Below are 22,779 nucleotides of genomic sequence, written 5' to 3'. Positions count from 1 at the left end.
GGCTCATGATGGGGTATCCCCATAAGGAGGTACATTCCTGAGGGACAAGGTGGCAGAGCAGGTAAGGTCCCTGTCCCCAGTGGACTGCAGTCCACCCTGTGAAGGCATGAATCGTCACTGCTTTGGGGAAGCTGCTGAATATTTGCAGGCATCCATCTCATGGCATTCAGCTGGCAAGAATTCGCTCTATGCCTAGAGAGAGACTTGGGTGGGGTGAGGGTGGCATGTTGGATCCAGGCAAGGATCTGGGTTCCAGCAACTTAGCAGAATGCCTCAGGGGACTACAGCTACTCTCCGCCCTTGGGGCCAGAATAACACCACAAAGACAGAGTCAAAGGGGAAGTGTTGAGGGCGGTGGGTCAGGAGAGAAAGAGTGGGGGCCGGCAAGCTGACAACGAGCAGGAATGGAGGGGAAATGCCATCCTTCTGCCAGCACATCATGGGAAGCTTTGAGAAAGAGGTGGGTGTTAGGAAAGCCTCTGAACCGTTTCTCGACTTCAATGGAAGGAAGAGTCTGAAGTGGGACCGTGACGCTGTGTCAGAACTAACAATAAACAAGGCCCCTGAAGGCCATGCTGAGATTGCAAATGGGGCCTCACCAAGCAGGGTTGACCAGTCTCTGGTCCATTTTCATCACCACCGCATTCCCAGGGGAAATACTGAATTGCCCTCAGATATTATTTTCAAGATCTTTTTATGGCTCTTTTACCTACAAATGAACCTAGGTTTAAAAAGTTCTAACCTCACATCTTCTCAACACCAGTATTATAAAACTCGAGTCCCACCAAAGGTGCCATGAACATAGATTCAACAGTCAAAAAATGTTTGAGAAATAGCTGTAGACTTATTTTCACCTCCTGAAAATTCGCAATGCATATTAACAAGGTAAAGGCTCTGAAAAGTCCTGCAATCAAGAAGCCTCCCATATTTCCTTTCACATCTTTCCCAGACTTATTTGACCAGAAAACTTTTTTATTGAACATCTATTAAGATGGAACACATCTGGGATATGCACGTTCGGACATTTAAAGCTGATATTCACATTCCCTGCCTCAAACTCCTCCAAGGTAATGAGTTCTGCAAAATCAACATCTGCTCTATGGCACTACTTCTCATTTATTATGAACTGAATGTTTCTGCCCAACCCCCCACGCTACCCTACCCAAATTCATATGTTGAAGTCCTAATCTCCAATATGGTGGCATTTGGAGGTGAGACTTTTGGGGAAAAATTAGGTTTAGAGGAGGTCATAAAGGAGGGGTCCTTGTGTTTGAATTAGTGCCCTTGTAAGAAGCGATAAGAAAGCACTTGCACAAACTGAGACCAAGAAAAGCAAATTTATGTACCACGTGACGAAGCTGGTCTATAGTCTATAGTACTTTGACTCCATGTCTATTGTCCCCAACCTCCCACCCTTAGTATGTAGAATTATTTAGGTGTCAGGCAGTTTGGGTTCTCGGCTCCATCATTTACAGATTAGCTTGAGCCAATTACTTATTATCGCTGAATTTCATTTCATCTTCAATAAAATGGAACAGTTATACCTATCTCACAGGATGATTATGAAGATAAAATGAGAAAGAACAATGTCTGGTACTTTGTAAACATTCAACGAATAGTAGCTGCTACTACAGTTTGTATTATTTACTATTATATCTACTACACCCTCTTGTCGTCCCAGGTTCAGAGATCAAAGGCTATTTTGCAAGAGGTGCTTTTGGTCGTTTTCATCTTGAGATTTCCACAGCTGCAGAGGGCACACTGGTGACATCGGCAGGCCTGTAGGCACATCGCCTTTCCCACATTTATTGCAGATGTTCGGGGCATCAGAGTCTGCACCAGGGTGCCCTAAAGTCTAAGGAACTGTTCCCAGAGGTTGCAAGAACCAAGACTATCCTGTCACCTCAGCTGCAGCAGAGCTGGTGGCATCTACCTCCCCCATAAAGAGGCCATATCAATCACGCTCTCTCTCTGACAATTGGCATTACACAGGCAACGAAGGCCATGAAACAAGCTTTTTATCATGCAGGTACTCTTCTCTTTGGCTTTCTTTTGCTGCCTGACAAACAACTGTTGTTTCTCAACATCATTAAGGACTCTTGGGTCTGCTCCACCTTCTACCCCACCAGAAGTGTGGATTAAAGATAATGAGATCCCTTGCTTCTCCTCTAGGTTTTGTGTTTCCCGTGATTTTGCTGCTCACATGCCCCCTTTCGGCAGCCCTTCCGTGGAGAGGCAAGGCCTAGATAAACCCTCCCCCACTACCAATGCCTTCTCCCTTCTTTTTCTTGGGAAGCAGTGAGGTTTAGCTGAAAGAAGACAGAATTTGGAGCAAGAGGGAAGGTATGAATCTCAGTTCTTCAATTTCCTCACTGAATGACTTTGGGCAAAACACTTCACCTTTCAGAGTCTCAGTTTTCTTTTCTGTCAAATGGGCTTGTGAAACCTACTAAGTCACATGGTTGTTGAGAGAAGCCATGTGAATAGATACAGAATCTCTATAGAATCAATGATAAACATTCTAGTTCCCTTTGAATTTACTTGTCATGAGATTGAACTGTCTGAAAGAAGAAAATTAAGGGTAGTGATCCAAATTAATCTTTCCATCTCCATATAAAACATTCATTGGAAGGATCTTTTTCTGATAGAGCAAGAATTAGCAAACTTTTTTTCTATAAAGGGCCATATAGTAAATATTTCCTTCCGGCTTTAGAGGCCATACAGTCTCTGTCATAACTTTGAAAGCCTGCCATTTTAGCACAGATATGACCATAGAGTGTATGTAAATAAACAGGTATGGCTGTATTCCAATAAAACTTTATTTACAATAGCAGGTGGCAGTGAGCTGGATGGGCCCGCCCTGACCTTAGGTGTCTAGAGAGCTTGAAGACAAGGAAGAGCATCCCCCTTGCCAAGCAAACCAGAGAGCCAACATCCTCTGTCAGCATCCTCTCAGAAGCCCACCCGTCAGAGAGGAGGAGCCCATGTCAACGCCAAAATTCTCTGCCTTTGAGAAAATGGAGGTTTAGATTTATGGACATGACAATTTGTTTCACATAATTCTGCCCGTAATTACACTGACTTCCACCAGCAGACATTAGGTAAATGATTTGGCCCTTTCCCCTGAGTAATATTTTCCCCCAGTGAAATCAATGGAGGGTGTACTTCTCTCCCTTAAGTTAAGCATATTATTTGCCTCATCACACAACGCAAATGCAGTAGCTCTGAGCTATTAGTCTATCACTGCAGCAATCAGATGGCTAGGAGCCAAAAGTAATTTACAACAGGGAAGTAAACAGGGCCCCAGATAAATAAATAAGAAGCCAGGGCTGGTCCGGGGAGCCTGAAAAGGTTAAGTAATGAGAGCATCTAGAGAGAGATTTAGTGCTAAGTGAGCTAGGACCAGAGCAGCCTCCCATGGTGGAATCAAACTGTATCGTTGGAAAGAGATGTTACTGAAGTCCCACATGCTGAGCTGGGAAATCAGCACCTCTTGGGAGGGGAGGGCTGCCATCATCAGCATAGCAATTTGGGGCTCCACACTGAAGTCTGGCTAATTAGCTACAGGTAAATGGGTTACATATGACAAGTAAGCAGGGTGCAGTGTCCCAGTCCACTAGGAAAACCTGGTCAGTTCCTAGTGGCTGCTGGGTTATAAGTAACAGGTCTTTTTTCTTAAATGCACGGGCTCCTTATAATGGATGTGTTTTTAGAGAAGTAACTAGCTGGGATGGGAAAGAAACTGCTGCTGATGCTGATACAAGCTGACTTTAGCATTTCAACTTCTGAAATTCCTAGAAGGTGGAAATGCAGATGTGCTAGGGCTTGTCCCAAGGAGGGCTGCAAGCTCTGGAAGCAGACTCCATCAGACCACTCCAAGAAGTCTTCCTCTTCTCTTCACTTCCTATGAATGGCACCTTCATCCTTCCAACACCAGGATGGAAGCCTACAGAGTCAGCCTCTACTCCTTCTGGTTGCCTTTTTGATTCTTTCCTTGGAATGGCTCTCATGTAAGGTTTGGCCTTTCAATTCCCCTCCTCATTATGTCATGACAATAACCACAAAATGCTTCCACAGCACCTGCAACAATCCCTTCATAGGTAAGAATTGCTCATCCTTAATTGGATGAGCAAATTTATACCTAGTATCACCTCTTTTAAAAAAAATATCCTTTTTCTTAAAAGATAAACTGCTACCCCAGCCAGCATGACCCCTGGAAGCATCAACCCTTAATCCCTTGTAAGCCAATAATCCTTCTTCCACGGTTTCTCTTCCGCTTCACTTAATGAAAAATCATGGCTAAGGTAAGAGGGAATCTTTGGGCTGTGTCCACAGCACCAGACCAGGAATCTGAGGGCTGGGGTCTGTGGGTTCCCCACTGGTCTGTGCCTCTTCTTCTCCAACTATAAAATGAAGGCATTGGTCTAGAAGTCTCAGAAAGTACCATTCAGCTCTGGTACTCTGTGAAGATGATGCTTCTTACCTCCTGAGGAGGTGTTGTCGAGACAAAAGCGTACACAGAGCTTGGCACAGAAGGTAGAAGCACATGTGTAATCAGAATGTTTTCAATCTGCCTTGGGAAGAATCAGAAAATGGCAAACACGAATTTAAGATATATTTCCCCCCAACATGTCCTATTTTCTTTCTTTCCTTCCCTTTCACTGTATCTCTATCTTTACCACCTCTGTTCTGTGTTTACTTTTGTTGTTGTTCTTCCTTCTTCTCTCCCTCTCTTCCTTATTCCAGGTTTTTCTTCCTTTCATTCTGTCCTATCTTCCCCCTTTCCCCACTCATCTAATGGATATATCCTCACTGAAAAGACATCCTCTTTTACTCATGACAGGGAATTAAAGGTGGTGACCGTGTTAAGAATTCAGAAGAGCAGCATCTCTCATTATTCTGGGAGCAACAGTCTCACAGGCTTGCATTCACAGTGCAGCCCCGGTGACTGCCCATTGCTGAATGATGGTAGGTTTGTGGAAAGTGTAAGTGATGGATGGGGCAGGGGGCTGGGTGGGGAAGAAGAGGAACAAACAGCAGGGTGGTGATACAGCTTCACCAGCCAGAGACTCAGAGAAAGTTTGGAAAACATTAATATTTTGATGTTCCAGTGTGGTTCCAGTTCAATTATTTTAGACGATATGGTTCACTTCAGGTTTGGACTCATTCGCCACGTGTCTTTCAGAAACCTCTGGTTTAGATCTCAGATCAAGAAAAAAATAATTTGGAGGGTTAGGTCAATGTTTAGTAAATTAGTGTAATCTACTTTTTTTTTTTTCCAGGCTAAACGTTTGGTTTTTGTTTGAGTCGTCACTAGTTTTTCTTTTTCTTTTTCTTTTTTTTTAAATGTTTTTGCTAGACCATCTCTTTCAAAGCCCATTGAAAGTAAAAAAAAATAAAAATAAAAAGATCAGTGATGCCTGGAGATGAAGGAAACAGAGTTTATCTTTTCATTTCATCGTATCACAGAATATTATTTCCAGGTCTTAGAAATAAGCATCCAAGAACAACACTCCCTCCCCAGCTCTCAGTCTCAGGCACTGACTCGCGTCCACTAGCATAGGATCCTGGCATGCGCTGATTCTCTTTCTTCAATGAGAGCATGAAATCACACCCCATTGGCCCTTGAAGTCAGCTCACCCAACTGTGCGTGGAAGGGCTCACCCATGAAGGCCCTTTCAGAATCCCAGAGCAGAGTCTTTCTATTTCTTAAATTCAAGTAATCTCTCTTGCAAACAGTGAAATAAATAGAGGCTGAAACTAAAGGATGAAATCCAGTATGTTAGTTTTATTCTTGCTCTTGTGTGTGTGCTGAGTGTACATATGCACATTTGTGTGTATGTGTGTGTGTACGCACATGTGTGCACATATGTCATTAAATAATCATTTGGGGCTTTTTCTGGGCAATGAGGAGAGAACTCTGGTTGAAATAGAAGGTGCCTTTGACCATATATTATGAAAAAAAGCAGATTTTGGAGAGACCGAATTTACGAAACATATTCCGAGTGCCCACTATGTGCTAGGTGCAGTGGAAGGTAATTACAGAGTCAGCAAGACAGACAGAATCCAGCCTTCCAAGAACCTCACATTCTACTGGGGGATGGGAGAATGGAAAATAAACAAGTAAATAAATGAGCAAAAGAATTTAAGGTAGTGATAAGTGCTATGAAGAAAATAAAACAGCGTCATGTTATAGACAGTGACTAGCAAGGATGGGATACTGCTGTACATATGGTGATCAGGAAAGGCTCTCTGAGGGAGTGATGTTTGAGCCAGGACCTAAATTTCAAGAAGGACCTGGCTATACCAACATCTGGGGTCACTGTGTTCCAGGCAGAAGTAACAGCAAGGCCAAGGCCCTGAGCTGAGAAAGAGATGGGAGTGTTGGAGCAACAGGAAGAAGACCCACGAGGCTGCCGTGGGGGGGATGTGGGGAAGAGTGCCCTAGGACGGCACCAGGAAGGGTGACAGGGGCCAGACTGCGTACCGTATGAGCTCGGGTTTCTTCTTAGGATAATGTAGCTGAAAATGGGGGAATGAGGAGATGCGATTTGTCTTAAACCGATCATGGCAGTTGTTGGATGGATGATGGATGATGAAGGACCATGAATAGAGGCAGGAAGATTTAGTGAAGAAGGCCTTGCAGTAATCTACTTAAGAAAGGATGGTGGCTTAAACTAGGGTGATGGCAGCAGAGACGGAAGGTGGTGGACAAATTGGTCATGCATGGCAAAGGTAGAGTTGACAAATTCTACCCAATCTCCCCACCACTCCTGTGTGGCTCTCCACTTGGGAACTGTCCACTTGAGGAGAAACTGGCAAGAAGAGTACTCCCTGGGCAGCTCCTCTTTTCCTGTTGCTGCTTTTCTGGCCTCATTAGGCTTTAATGATCTCCCATCCTTCAATTTTATTCAAATTACAGAAGAGCCATGCACAGGGAAAGAGGATCTGCAGAGAACACCATTCGCAATGGAAGCCATAACGATTACTCCCTAAGATAATTTTGTTCAATGACCGAGCCCTTGGGAACTGGTAGTTGACAATGCTCTGCTCTGTGTTGTGAAATGGAATAAAAGTCCCTGAGGGTCTCGAGTAGAAGCCTGACCCATGCGCATCTCTTCCAGGGGACAGAGAAACTCTCTCTGCGGACTGGAAATCATTCACAATGATAATTTACTGTCTCTGACACAAATCTGTCCCTACCATCATCTCTATGTGCCAAAAACACCAATGTGAGCCAAGGAGACAAAGTGTCTCTGCCTTGCACCACCGCTGCTGACCCCTGATACTCCTCACAGTGTTGCTCAATAATCTGAGCTAATGTAAAAGTCAGTATCTGGCACTAAAGTGAAATTATGTCTGTGCTTTGATTCAGAGGCCGGGAAAGGGTTTACCTGTCTGGGATTGTCGTATAGAGAGAAGGTTTTTTGTGTATGTGTGTGGTATGTTATATGTATGTGCTTCTGATTTTGAAAAAAACAAGGAGGAGTGGTGATGCAGAGAAACAGGAAGGAGGTGATTGGGACCGTGATATTAATAAAATTGATGATCCTGCATTTCTTTCTATATTGCTACCACTGATTTCCATTTTTTTAAAAAAAAATTATTAAAGTTATGTCTTTCTGAGCATCTTGATCCACAGCTTAGAGTTTCATGAATCCCAAATTAAATTAAACCGAGAGGGAGGAGATCAGTCCTCGGTTACCCTTTCACCCTCTTAGAAATGCAGTTTTTCTTCCTTAGAGCATTTTGACCTCTAAAAGTCAAGATGCTCCCTTCACTAGGAGAAATGTTGGCATGATTCTATGTATATTTTAATCAAAAGCTGACTCATTGACAAAAAATTTGAGTTCAGAGCCCTAGACACACTAGTGAGAGGCCAAACCATCGGTTCAATCGCTGAATACTCTACTTAGCCAACCATGGGGAGAGGTTTTGGCTATACACCAGGCTGCGCCAATCAAGACGAGGTCAGACTTCCAAGCAGGCTTCATCACCTTAAGTAGGGTGAGGAGAATTAGAGAAGGAATGATGGGAAGAAAGAAACATCATGAATAAAACATTAAAATATTATTCTAAACCATGAATCAAAAACTCAGGTCCAGCACACCATATTCAGGCAAGGAGCGTGAAATTTACTTAAACTTCTCCATTTCTATTTGGTTTGGACAGTCCTGTGTTATCATACTTTTGCTGTTGTTAATGCTGTGTCAACACTTTCATTACAAGCTTCAATCTCCAGGACTTTGTAAATGGACTGCAAACCTTACAAGTGGAAATTAATGTTCAACATCCAGGATACTGAGCCCATAGGAAAGCCAGAAGAAAGCCATAGTTACAGGCTTTTTTTTTTTTTCTCTTCATTTTATAACCATGATTTGAAATTACACTAGAATTTGGGGCATCAAATTAAAACACTATTTGTCCCCTGGAGAGATTCCCAAATGTTAGTTGAAAATGAGAGATGATTAGGCTCTTTCGAAATGTTTCTGTTGATGCTGAATGTGATTCAAGAACAAATATTTCAGGATTATTAGATGTGGGTACATTTGCATCATTCAGGCAATTAAAGAATGTGTATTTGGGATCTGCCCACCTCAAAAGGCTGACATTTTTCTATACACAATGTGGTGTTTCCCTGACATCTTCAATTCCCTTGACAGTTTCTAACTCGATAAGGAGAATGACAACCCCAGGGGGTAGGTGAAGCTGGCCTCCGGTTCTTATTCTCAACAAAGAGCTATATTTCCACTGGAGAGCACAGTCTTTATTTGAGCACCCATGTGATGGCCACACAGTCCTGCTGAGGCTGGCTGACTCTACCACATGCCACAGGGTGCTGAGAGCAGCACATGGTGTTGTGCAGAAATGTTCCAACTCCGCAGGTGGGTCTGGGCCAAGGAAGTCTGAGAAGGAGCCAGGTGGCGAAAAGCCCATGCTTATACCCTTCGGGCTCAGATTAGATGTGTCTGCATTCTGTACTCAGCATCCTAACCACCAGCACATTGCCGCAACGCACGCACACACACAGTAGGTGTTCAATGAATGTTTTAGTTGTCCCTGCTCACACAGTCTTCCTAGGAATTGGAGAGGAATGTCCCCAGTAGGGAACTGACTGAGTTTCAGGTATCAGCTGGATGTTTATTTTATTTTTCCATTTTCCCAACTCCCTCTTTTCATATACAGCACAGACAACGCCTCGATGGATGAAGGCTTTGGGTGGTATGTGCCAGGAGCTGACCTCTTTTTGCATTAGCTGTTTAAATGCACCACCCAAGCTACGACTCAGGTTTCCTGAGGCCTTACACACCTAGCCCTTTTCCCCTGTATTCTCCCCTTTTCTATAGCAATTCAGTTGGCCCCAGGGTGTCACCATCATCACCAAGGTACAAAGTTTTTCACCAAAGGTTGGGCTGATTTCCTTCAAGAGTAGCTTATCTCACCCTGATCCACTGCCCGACTCTGGAGTGGTTAACCCTTTGCACACATCTTCAGAAAACCATTTTGGAACCCCCACCAAGTAGACCAATAAAAACCCTTACCTTCAAACCAAAGAAAATATTGAATCCATGAAATCACTTAAGCTACCCTTCCAAAGAGAGAAAGACTCAAAATGTTTTATGCAGCAACCTATAAGAAACTCATTTTGTGGGATGTTTCACATTCCAGTCCATGGTTTATTCCCCCATATATCCTTGCCAGTAATATCAACCAGATGTGGCAAAGAAGTCTGTACAGAATTGTAAAAATTACAAGCATATTCTGTAATTCCAAAGCATTGTAAAGTCACAGCTTGGTTTTCTTTCTTTAAAAAAAAAAAAAAAAAACTTAAAAAAGAAAAAAAGAACACCTTTCCAAGCTGGCAGGCAGAATGTTCTCGGTTCAACTATTGCTTGATTACTTTAGAAAATTGTTCTGCTGGCCCAAAGGGCTAAAGAATTTGAAAATGTAAAGCTCAACTTTATCTCTGATGAACTATAGGGAATTGAGAAAGGTCTATTTGCAAACATGCATTTAAGTCTATACATTTTTCTCTTTCAATGATTCAGGTCTTAATACCCGATCTCAGATAGGAGCATATATTCATATATGTTCATATAAGCACAGAGCACAAATACCGAACCTTGAAAGCTTCGAAGGTCTATGATTGCTTTCTCTCTTTTTCTCTATTTCAAAGTATGTTTAAGCACAAGAGACACATGATTAAGTAGAATAAAAATACACAATTGTGGGTCAGAAAGACCTGGGTTTATTCCTGGTGAGTTAGCTAAATTATTCAAGCCTTAGTTTCATCATCTGTGTAGTGGGCATAAAAATATCTACCTTGCAGGAGGACCAAAGAAGACGGCATATGCATAAGGTTGCCTAGCACATAGTAGGCACTCAAGAGATCTTTGATTCTTTCCCTGCTCCCAAATCTATTAATAGGGACTGTACTAGATTGGTGTTTCTCAAAATATGCCCCGTAGGCAACACCCACCAGAATCACCCAGGATGCCTATTTACAAAGTCAGATCCCTAGGTCTACTCCAGATGTACATGGCCTGGGAATCAGCATTTTAACCAGGATCCTAAGGGATTTTTTTATATGCTAAGTTTGAGAACCACTACAGCGTAGATTCTTACTCTGCAAAATGTGGTCCGAGACCAGGAGCATCACCTGGAAGTTTTTTTAGAAAAGCAGACTCTTAGACCTCCAGACCTCCAGAACCAGAAGTTTGTTAGAAAAGCAGACTCTTAGACACCCCATACCTCCAGAACCAGAATCCTCATTATAACAAGATTCCCAGATCTTCAGATGCATAGTAAAGTTTGAGAAATACTGGCTTAGATAACTTTTATTCCTAGTCCTGAAATTCTATAGTGTGAGTCTACAAGACAATTCTAAGTATTAGCTTTGTAATCAAGTTTGTGGATAAAACAATAGGCTTCTGTGCTCAGTTAGATAAAGCTTCAGTGAAGGAGAAGAGAAAAGAAGCCTCTCATGCCTTCTTTCCTGGCTCTGGCTCAAGACACTGCAGAGACAGTGCCACTCACACCAAAGAGAAGCCCCAAGAGTGACACGGCATCCACTGTAATCCATTACTTGTCTACACGTGAATTAAAGGTAGACCTGTCTTCTGGCACATGACGAAACTTGCAATTGAAGCAGCGTGCCATGAAACAAACTGAAGGCTGGCCTCACCTCAGTGTCAGGGATTAGGGGAGTGGAGGAGGTAAAAATGAAGCTCCAGTTTGCAAGGACATTTTCCATGAGCTTTAGGTGGCTGTGCCCCTGGACAAAGTGACCCCATGTCTACAATGCTGAGGCTGGTCTCACTGTCCGTCCTGGCCTCTGAAGGCTGGGCCAGCACAGCAGGGAGCAGGTGTCTGGGATCCAACTCCAGGCAAGCAGGCAGTCTCTGAAGCCATGAGGGGCTGGTTTTCCCATCTTCCTGTTATCATTTCACCACATCAGGTAACAACTCTGCTGGAAGACTGAGCAGCATGGTTTTTGTTTTCTCCACGGGTTTTTCACTTTTATATTACTGTCTCACATCTCTATAGAGTTTTATAGAGACATATATTCCATGTGGTTATGTTTTAATGTTCAGTACAGAACTGAAAGACTAAGGTGGCTGGAGAAGAATCTATGAGTGGCAGAAGGCTCAAGGCTCCAGGCGTTCAGCAAGTATGGGTTCCTCTAGGGCTTCAAAGAGATAACAGAACTAGTACTAACTGAGTTTCTACGAGTTGCCTGGCACCTTAACTAGTTACTAACTTCTCAAAACTACAAAACGGGAATTCTGGTTGAGAATGTGAGCTCTGGAGACAGGCAAACTTGGGTTTAAATTTTGGTTCTGCCAGTTACTGGCTCTGTGCCCTTGGGCAAGCTAAGTCTCTAGGACTCTTGTTTCTTTATCTCTAAAATGGGGATAATATAGTTCCTATCCTCCCAAATCTTAGATTTAGTAAGAGAATATACATAAAAGCAGTTCAAAGAGCACTCGACACTTGGCAAATATGCAATACACATTCGGGAACTATTACATGCTAATGTGGGCCTCCCTAAATTCACATGTCAAATCCCTTGTCTCCAGTACTTCAGTTTGTAACCATATTTGGAGATCAGGTCTTTAAAGAGGTGATTAAGTTAAAAGGTGACATTAGGGTGGGGCCCTAACTCAGTATGACCGGTGCCCTTGCCCTCATGGGAAAAGGTGAGTGTGACCAGAGAGACACCCATGTGAAGAGGCAGCAGAAAGATCGCCATCTGCAAGACAAGGAGAGAGGCACCAGGACCTTGATCTTAACCTCCCAGGCTTCGGACTGTGAGAAAACAAATTTCTGTTCTTTAAGCCATGCAGTCTGAGGTACTTCCTTATGGCAGCCTGAGCAAACTAGGGCAGGAACTGGGATTATTCTTCCCATTGTGTAGCTGACCTACCAGTGACTGAGAAAGTTGAGGTGATTCCAGGATCAGCAGAGAGTAGGATCCAAACCCTGGTCTGTACCATTCCTAAGTCCCTGTTCTTTGCTCTAATGTTGGGCTGCCTCAAGGAGACATAAGCTCGCCTTGCTGAATGCAGCTTCCGGTTTGGTTGGGGATATAGGGAAGGTATACACATGGCTGTGATAAGAGCAGAAATCAGTAAATATGAAGGAGAGGTACGAGTAAGCAGAAATGAGAGTTCAGATGAGGGCTCGCTCACCAGAAGTAGGTTCCCTGGAAATGCAGGTCTCACAGCCCTTAACTCTTTGGGAGAGACACTGCTCTGCCATGATAAGAGCCCCAGTGACTTGGGCTAAATTAGTTGGCCACATTTCATGTTGTTTCCAGCTGCCTGGAGATTAGCTTTCCAAGTCTCAGCAACTCCACTGAACCAAGTGAACGACAGCGGGTTTAACCCCAGTGGCATTTTTTAGAAGCTGTCAAATACCTCACAGGACTGAGTGGAGAATAAATTTAGGTATCTGTACCACTGCTAGCACAACTGTCTATTCAGCTACAAGTTTTCAACTACTGTCAAGTACTTATGAAATCTTTGGACCTGAATCCAGGAGCGGTGGGCCAAAAGGCCATCAGTGGTCTGCCCGTCCTCAGATGGCAAAGTCAAACTCAAAAAAACCAGTTAGGTCCCACATCCCCTTCTAAGCTCTCTAATCCAGTGAGATGTAGAGGACTTTTAATCACTGTTTTCACCTTGTCTTCTGTTCCTTCTAAAGAATTTCTAGCAATGTTAACCACTTAACCTCTAAATAATCAGAAACCCTTCACTCCTTGTTTCATGAGTAGGTGAAAGAGAAAACTGGAAGGGGATGTGAAAAAAAATTAAGTTACCTACAGATCAGGTAAATAGACCATGCTCCATCCCATGCTCTCTACATGAGACAACTGAGACCCAGAGAGGTGAAGTAACGTGCCTGAGGCCATATAGCTTGTGGTAGGCGGAGCCAGTATGAGAACCAGGATCTTCTCACTCCCAAGTGCAGTGCTCCCCTCAACCATCATCTGTTTTGGAGCCTGAATCCTTTGCCAGGTCCTGAAATGCTTACGCCACAGATGCCAAAGCCCCAGCACATGCACTAGTCCATCAGTCCGCCAGCAGAAGTTAACTATAGTCATCTTTCACTGCATATTTGCTATGTGCTATATTCAGTGCTAAAGACCATCCATGGATCCCTGACATTTCTCCTCACAACAGCATAGAGAGAAGTAAGTTCTCTTACTGTCTGTTTTACTGGTGAAGAACCCGAGACCCGGAGAGGTTAAGTAACTTGCCTAGTCTCATAGCACATAATCAGCAGCCCCTTAATCCTTTCACTTCACTGCAATCTCTTGTGCTCAGCCCTGTGTGGGAGCCCGTAGGGGACCTGGAAGGGGGAGAAACATAGGCCCAACACCTGAGAACCTTATGAGCTACATCAGAATGAGAGGGAGCTGGTATTTACTGAATGCCCAAGGCAGGACAGAGACCTTGCTGGGTGTTTTATAGACCACAGCAATATGACCTAAACCTCAGGGCCCTTCTAAACTCTAGCATTCTATGGCCTGTGCTCTATGCGACTGAAAACACAGAGGATAGATACACCACTGATATACACATGAATCAATGAATCAGATGGTGCTGGGTCAGAGGGTGTGAAAGTTTGCATCCCTTCCTCTGTCTTCTGATAACATGTATACTGTTCCAAGAGATGGAGCAGGGGGAGATAAAGTCTCAATGACATCATCAAGCCCCTGGATCCTACTGTCCCTAAAGCTATCCATGACTATCACCGGATTCCTCAGGCATATGAACTAATATATATCCTCTTTGGGTTAGACTAACTGTAGTTGCATTTCTCTCACTTACTAGTTAGTATTATAATAGACAAGGTCCTCAATAAATATTATTTCTCTTTCTCATCACTACTTGAAACATATCTAATTATACACCCATGGCCCTTCCAAAGGGGATTTTTTTTTTTTTTTTTTGGTATAAACATTGAGTACTAAGCAGTTTTTGTCTATAGATCTAATAAGAAAGAGCATGTCTGGGATTTCTGCGTATCCCACATGCACACTAAGGAGCAGACAGCCACACAGTACCCACATTTATTATTCCCTAGAAAATGACTGACTGTGTCTACTGAGATGCAGTGCTCTTTTAAAACACTGCTGGTGGCATATGTATACAAAGTCATGATTGCACATTTATTGATTTCTAATTTGTACCCTGCTTACTTCCAAAAAGGCCCTGGAGTGGCTGACAAAATAAGACAAAGACACAATAAGGCCATTAAGAGAAATCAAAGATCAAGCCCACAGAGAAAAAGGGATTGCCAATTATAGCCCAAACCTGGGTTAATATAGCTGTTTCAATAAAATATATATATATCTTAGCTTTTTGGCAGCCATTCAGAATGTTTCATGATGGGGCACCTGGAAAACTGGGCATCCTTCACGTCTGCAGCTCAATATCCAGCACAGAAGCCAGGCTGAAACAAACACCTGGGAAAAGCTTACTGAATGAATGAATGAATGAATGAGTGAATGAGTAAATGAGTGAATGAATGGTAGATAAAAGAATCAAAGCTTCCTGAAAGCACTGTTTATATCCTTAGGCCTGTATCATTCATCTATTCATCTACTCATTCATGAGTGCCTGGAGACCTGTAGCAGGATGGAAACCAAAGAGATGTCATCCCTGACTTCCTGGTGCAGAAGCTCAGTGTACGTTATATGTCAGTGCTCATACCAACTCCTAGTCTCCTCACTGCTTGCAGAGAAAGGAGATTAGAAACTGAGGTTGTGAAGATGGGATTGTAGGGGGAACAATAGTTATCCTAGTGATTACACGCACACAGTACTTTAAACCCTAGGAAATACATGCACGCCGGTATCTGATAGGATACTTATAGCTCCTCATGGGGTAGGTAGAAGGGAAGAGGGTGTGTCTCCTGATGAGCATATTCAGGCACAGAAAGGAAAGTGACTCTCCCAACCTCTCTCAGTTAGAAAGTGGCAGTTAGGATAATATCCTGTGCTTTCCCACATCCCCATGCTGCCTGCCTGGATCAGGCCTTCAGCAGCTCAGAGACCTGGAAGGTCTCCTCTGCCTGGATCGAGACCAGCCCTGCACAAAATGGGCCCTGCCTGATGGTGTGGGGAGCAGCTGCAAGGTCACAGCTTCCGTGAGCAAGAACCAGCCCACCTGACCTCCTGCAGCAATTGGAACACTCAGACCCCACCTGCTCAAAGCCTCCCAGTAGCCCCAACCCCAGGCTACTTCTGTTTGCATAGAAAGAGATGCTGAGATGAATAGCAGATAGACTGTATCATTTAGTTAGGAGCAGGTTGAGAAGGCACAATGTAGTACTGGATGGAGAGATGGCTATTAGGTGAGCATCTAAGGAAAGAACTATACAGAGGAGAGGAAGTTCAAAATCAGGGCGATTTCCCTGTATGCTCACTTGGTATTACTTACTCAGGCCTGCTAGACACTCACAGCATTTCATCCGCCCTCACGCCCATCAAGGTGGATTCAGAGTGGAAGAGTGGAAAGGGAGGCATATACTTCCCCACATTAAGCAAAGTCAGTCAGGGGGACTGAGCAAGATTAATAGAATACACAGCACGAGGAGACCTTGACAAAGTACTGGTGTGTCCTAGAGAAGGCAAGCAAGGTCACTGAACCACTGAAACACCAGACCTTGCCTGTTCTTGCTCCAACAAAGTGCCCCTTAAAATACACTTACATACATGGTCTTGCTGTGTGTGTGTAGATATAGACAGATAGATTCCTAACTCAGAACTCATTCTTAAGTGTACACACTGACATGTGTTTCATATTTCCCAATTTATCCCGGAAACTACATGCATTGTTTGAGTGCCTAAGTAGGTAGTAAACACAGCCATTGGAAACGAGAATGGCGGCCACCACTTTGGCACCTCCCCAGTACTGTTAGAGTTTTCCCAGCCAGGCTGTAAATCTCGCTGCGTGACTGCTAAGCAGCCAGACACTGTGTCACTCCATTCGGAAACGCAAGCCTTGGGCAATCCAGTTTACCCCACGTACACTAGTCACTGCCGGCAGGACTTTCAGGTTCAAAATCGTGGCACTATTCACTGCCAATCATTAGTACCTGCCTCACATCCAATACGTGAACCACAATCTCTATCCTGATGTGCATCTCCAGCTCCTGAGTTTCCAAATTCACTCTGAATAAATGCACAAAGGCATCTTCAACTCTTCCCTCCTGACATCCTGGACCATTCCAGAAGACAAAGCGAAATTCAAGGTGTTTCTTCTTTTTCCCACAAAATCATAGGTCTCCAGACCCAGAGTTCCCAGACTGGCAGGGGTAGGACGCAGGCAACAGGCAAGACCTGCTCTAGCCAGCAAGGTGGTGAAGTTGAACTATGTAGTCCAAATCCATGCCCTCTGAGACCACCGTTGGCCTCCTGTGAACAAACTCAAACCCCACCCTCAGGGCACTTCTCTGAGGTAAGTTCAGACCCGAGTTAGGTGGAAGCTCCCTCCCTCCTCATAAAGGAGTGAGCCACCACCACAAGCCACCAGCCTGCAGTAGCCACTTAGGCCAATGATCACTACAGGAAGGGAGCAAGCAAGTTGGGTCTGGAGGGGAGTGTGGGGGCACAGCACATGGACACCCCGCTCCAAGTTTCCACGAGTGAGGCCTAATTACCAAGTTCCGCACAGCCTGGGTCTCCACGTACTAAGGTGACCACATTCTCCACATGACCAAAGCCAGGCAAGACCCCTGGTAGAGAACACAATCAACTCTACTCACAGTCTGGTGAGCTTTGGTGTGCTCTGGAAAAGCAGTTCTGGAAGGACTTGGAGCTTATTCTTGTTCAGGCGCCTAAAGAGGAAAAAAAGAAATGAAAAGATGTCAAGATGTCAAGCAGACATTAAATTGGATCAAGTATATTCAGAATCCACTTTAATCAATCAATCGACAGGTATGAAGAGACCTTTTAGATCGTTCAGTGTGGGACACTCAGCATGTGTAAGGCATATTTCATCTTATGGAGTTTGCAGTCAGTCAAGCTGGGGTTATAACACAAAGGTCAGTCATAAGCAAGCACACAGCATGCCTGCTGCCCCTCCCCCGTCACGAGCCTAGGAGAGACACCACATTCTTTCCCACGGACCCCAGACGAGCCTTTTGAATTTTTCTCACCATGTGCTCTAGACAGCTATTGCCAAGTGACAGAACTGGCACATGAAATGGGTCCCTAAAAAGAAATAAAATACCAGAGAGAATATTCCAGATCTTAAATGGTGAGGTGGGAGGGACAGACAGCAGTTGCTATAGGAACAGAGAAGAGGAAGAGGCAGATCATCACAGGCTAAGGAGCCCATGGAATCCCTGGCCCTTCGGACAGGGCGGAGCAGGGATGCATCACAACTTTGGTAGACTCTGGGCACTCTTGCTTTTGTGAGCACCTTCCTCCATAAAAGTAAAAAATAATATATTATATTTTATAACCGTGTTGGTATAAAATCAAATATGTTAATATTATATATTATAACACGTACTTTGACCAGAAAACTCATTTTTTTCTTCTAATTTTAAAAGAAATTAAAACATTTTAATGGGTCCCTAAAAGTACTGTTGGCCCTGGGCACTGTCCCCACTGTGCGTAATAGAGCAGTTGGCCCTGGGTCAGGGACCACAGTTTAGGTATACGGCATGGCTGGAAGTAAAACTCAGCCCAGTAGAGATATTCCTGTTGGATGGTGGCAGCAGAGCCAGACTCTCCTCTGGGGAAGTCCATGCTAATCCCAGAAAAAGAGGCCACCTGAGTTTCTGAAGGACACTGAGCTGTTGGTGTGACCTTCATGAAGCCTGCTTTCTTGGGAGTGTGTGGCCAAGAAGGAGACTCGGTTCCATGCTCACCCCCAGGCCTCTCCATCCTAGCATCTTTACCCAGTCTAATCATTGGTGAATGTCCAAACCAATGTCCCCAAATCTCCTGTCCTCAGAATCCTCAGAATCTCACTCTCCAAAATCTCTTGGAGCCAAAAAGCAGTTTGTAGTCTGGCTGAATTTCTCCTCTTAGAGCAAGCAGCGTACGCTTGGTTACGTGGGAGGTAGTATCCCATCCAAGAATAAGCAAACCGAAGAGACAAAAAGGTGAGCTTCTTCTCAGCTTCTGGCCCCGAAGCCCACATCCCCCCACCTGCTGCACACACACACCAAACAGTCATAGTCCCTGGGTGAGATTTTGCTAGTTTTCTTCTTTCATCCCAGGTGATGGCTGAAAACTTCAGAAGGATGGGGAACTAGAAGGAGGTCAAAAGGGCAAAGCATGTAAGAGTGAAGCATTTAAGACCTCAAAGAATGAGGCTGCTGTCAGAAGTGTGCTGTTCAGCCCTGAGGGGTTCGTGCAGCATGTGGCAGGTGTGGACCAGAGATGCTGACGCTGAGACTCCTGACTGGAAGCCGGATGGGATAAGCTCAAATTATCTGGCCCACCCCAGCAGCGACCTGACTCCCTAACCAGTACTCTTTTTTTGTTTGTTTTTTATTTTTAAATTGTGGTTAAAAAAATCACATAACATAAAGTTGACCATCTTGACCATTTTTAACCGTACAGCTCAGTAGTGTTAAGCATATTCCCCTAGTCCCTGGCAGCCACCGTTCTACTTTCTGTCTTCTGTGACTTTGGCCACTGCTCTTTTGATTACTCCCACTATCTGCTCTTTGTGTGTTCCTGTCACTCAAGTGGAAAGAAAGGGGAACCCAGGGGACAGGAGGGGGTTCTAGTTCCTTATTTAGAGTAGTTCTCATAGAGTCAGAGATGTCCTTTTAAATCACGTGCAAGCACTGGTCCTGGAAGAGGCGTGGTGGTATGATGGGGTTGGCCAGGGCAGGGTTCAGGTCTGGCGATGTCATGCTCTTGCTATGGGACCTTGGGGAAGTGATCTAGCCCGCTGAGCCTCAGTTTTCCATCTGCAAAATAACCCTACTCACTGCGTTGCCGTAAGACTTAATGACAGTGCATGCATAAGTGTCTAGCATTGCAATAACAGCATGGCAACGATAATAAAAACGGTGCTTGTTGAGTCCTAACTGCGTGTCAGATGCTATGCTACATGCTAGATGGGCAGGATCTCAGACAGGTGAGCTCAGATGCAGGAGTCACTATTATCTACATCTCATAGAAAAGAACCCAGGGCCTAGAGAAGCTGAGTACATTTCACAAGGCCACAGTGTTAGGAAGTGGCAGAGGCCGGATTTAGATCAGGTGGTCTGCGTCCAGAGCCCTGACGCTGAACCACAGTGTTTCACAAAACCTTTCAGCCAACACAGCTCCCTCCCCTTTACCTCTCTGTTTCCTTCGCTTCCTTTCATCCAGGGTTACCCCCTCCTGCACTCCAGCCCAGATAACCATCCACCCAAGTGCATTTCTCTCCTTGAAAAGGACTCTCTTCGAGGTCTCTAAGGCCAGAACTGGGTCTCTTTGTGGGTCTATCTGGAACTATCCTCTATTGTCACAGCCTCGCAAAGCCTGGTAAGAGTTACACTCAGAAAACCAACACTCCAGTCTAGGCAAAAATCCTCAGATCTGGCCCACCGCTGCCTGTAGTGGGAAGGGTGTTTAGCGTGCTAAAAGCGCAAAACCAGAGTTGAAGCTAAAAATAAAACCGGCTTGGCTCTAGGAAGGGAGGAATCGTTTTCAGTTCTTTGCCGGTATTTGTGGCTGAACAAAAATAAAAACACAACCAAATTTAGCCATTTGTGCTCTGCCTGCTGCTTCATAAACCCTGAACGAGGATTCCAGGGTGGCTGGGCTGGGCTGGGCTCTTCTCCCCAAAGCCTCAGGGTCTTTCCACTTTGGCTTGTACGGGTTCTCCCTATCACAAAGAGCTCCATACTCAATTTCATTTCCAGTTCATGCCAGAATGAATTCATGTTTGCTCAGTGAACGAAGCTGGCCTGGAAGGTCTTCCTCGAAGAGCTGATGAAGGCTCCGAGCTGCACAAGGTGCACTTCCCATGTGGCTACTCTAAGAGCAGCTCCTAACAGGGAAATGAACAGAATGAAACGTGCTATTCTCCTGACAGGGACAGGGCAGCACTGGGCTGCAGGCACTCACTGGCTGTGGGCCATGGCGCCCTCCATCACTCACGCCTTCTGCTGCTCTGCCACCCTGGGTCCAGAGCTGGAATTCTCCTGCCGTAGGTCAAGCAGGAAATAAATCTGTGATGCCTGGATGGAGAAAGGGACTGAAAGGGACCCGTATGAGGGCAGACCTGAGGAGGTCAACAAACAGGTCACCGGCCAGGTCAGTGATGGGGGAAGCTCATCTGGATGTCCCTACTCCCTCTAAGCTCAACACTCTCAGCTTTCCTGCTGGAACAATGGAGAGCTAGTTGCAGCGTCATACTGCTCTTCAGCCTGAACTGTGAAGCTTCAAGAATAGAGCCTTACCTTTGTAGTACTGCTGATGACCCTCCTGGGGGTGCCTGGGTATAAGATCTAGTTAGAGATTTGTGCCACTTTGTTTGTTGAATTCGTTCATTTATTTATCCATTCAACCATTCAACCATTAACTTGTATATTCATCCAACCACTATCTGTCCGTCTATCCATCTCTGCAGTCATTTTCAATATGAATATACGAAGATGAATAAGATGCAATCCCGTCCTGCTTCTGCATGAATAAAATGCAGATGAATAAGAATGTCAGATGCCAGCAGAGTAGATAGACATGAAAATAAAAAGTTGCACCATGATCTTTTAAAGAGAGGTATTGTGGGTGCACAGAGGAGGGGCAGCTAGCCCAGACCTGGGTAAAGAAAGGCTTCCCAAAGACAGTGGTTTGGAGTTTACTTTTGAAGCATGATGATGATTCTTCAGGAGACGAAGGACAAAGGTTTTATTCTTTGAGGGCAGTATGTGCATGATCATGTGGGCCAGGAGACAGAAGCATTTGGGGAGCAGGCCTGCATTACTGGCACATAAAGGTGAGGAACACAAGCGATGCAGCTGTGGAGCTAGGCAGTGATCATATCACAGGGGCCCTCGTGGGCGGGTCATGATTAGGATTTGGGTTGGGCTGTTTGCTGAAAGTCAGAGAGAGCCATAGAAAGGGTGTGAACAAGGGAATGATAATCTGGTTTGGATTTTAGGAAATTCTCTTGAGTAGTAGCAAATCTGTTTTGGAAGGGGGGTCAGGGATTGGAAGTAAGGAGACCAGTTAAGAGAGATCTTGCGTACTCAATGTGGCTATGTGAAGACCTGGTTAGGATGAGACTGGTTAGAGTGTAGGAGACAGATGTGATGTATAATCAATAGGGTTTTGTGACTGAATGCTTATGAGGGCTAAGGAATTTATAAAGTTGGAGGAGCTAAAAGTGACCCCCCAGGACTCCTGCTTGGGTCAGGTGAAATTACCAATCACTGCTGAAAAAACAGAGAAGGGAGGACCACAATGCAGAAGTTTCAGGGTTTCTATACCCTTGGAGTCTCTCAAATATGTTCTGACAACTAATAACAGTAGCTAGTAATAACATTAAGACCATGAGTCAGGAACAGCACTAATCACTTTGCCATCTCATTCAATTTCTCACAGAAATACTTTGATGCTAGAACTCTTAGATACCCTAGAAGAAGAAAACAGAGGCCTAAGAAGGCTAAGGCACTTGCCCAAAGTTGAATTTGACCAAAATGATGGTGATGGGATTTGAATACAGACATCTGATACTAAATCTGTGCCCTTAACTACTGTGGATAATGATGATATTTAATTTAACCTTTCATCACAGACTGTCTCAATTTATTAGCCAATGTGTGGGTCTCATCTTTCCATTGCGTTCTGAAGTCCTTGGGAGTGGAAAATAATGTTTAATATCTGCTTGGTGTTCCAACTTCAGCTGACACAGGCCCAGGCGTGTGAGGGGTCCTTGAATAGGAACCTGTTGAATTTCATGAATAAATCATAAAGTAGGAATGATTCTTCAGGCAGCCTGAAGAATCAGTGGCCTTCCTGGGCTAGGTGAGAGAGGTAACGGGACTCCCAAAAGGCCCACTTGCTTGAGTCTGTCTGTATCCTCCAGAATCTTCTATTTGGAGGTAACGGGACTCCCAAAAGGCCCACTTGCTTGAGTCTGTCTGTATCCTCCAGAATCTTCTTGGAGACTCAGCTTCCAGACTCACCTGCCTTACTGACCTGGCACGGCATGAAGGGGGTGGGGCGCAGTGCTTCAGCTCACTGGGTTAAGGGTGAGGTGAGAGGCCTCCAGGCTGGAAGCAAGCACAGAATAGAGCAGTGGGCCCCAG

The 22,779-nt window shown here is 44.6% G+C and overlaps 1 protein-coding gene across 1 annotated transcript in view; it reads right to left on the bottom strand.

Annotated features, from left to right (window-relative positions):
* SLIT3 (slit guidance ligand 3) overlaps positions 1–22,779 on the bottom strand; it is a 563,294-nt gene that overhangs the window by 452,535 nt on the left and 87,980 nt on the right. Inside the window, exon 4 of the mRNA XM_011356694.2 lies at positions 17,278–17,349. Within this exon, the coding sequence (XP_011354996.1) occupies positions 17,278–17,349 (72 nt within the window). The remainder of the gene's footprint in view (positions 1–17,277; positions 17,350–22,779) is intronic.

The sequence above is a fragment of the Pteropus vampyrus genome, unplaced genomic scaffold (genome assembly GCF_000151845.1).
Source record: "Pteropus vampyrus isolate Shadow unplaced genomic scaffold, Pvam_2.0 Scaffold30, whole genome shotgun sequence".
In the NCBI taxonomy this organism is placed as follows: domain Eukaryota; kingdom Metazoa; phylum Chordata; class Mammalia; order Chiroptera; family Pteropodidae; genus Pteropus; species Pteropus vampyrus.
This window is presented reverse-complemented; position numbering and strand designations above follow the sequence as displayed.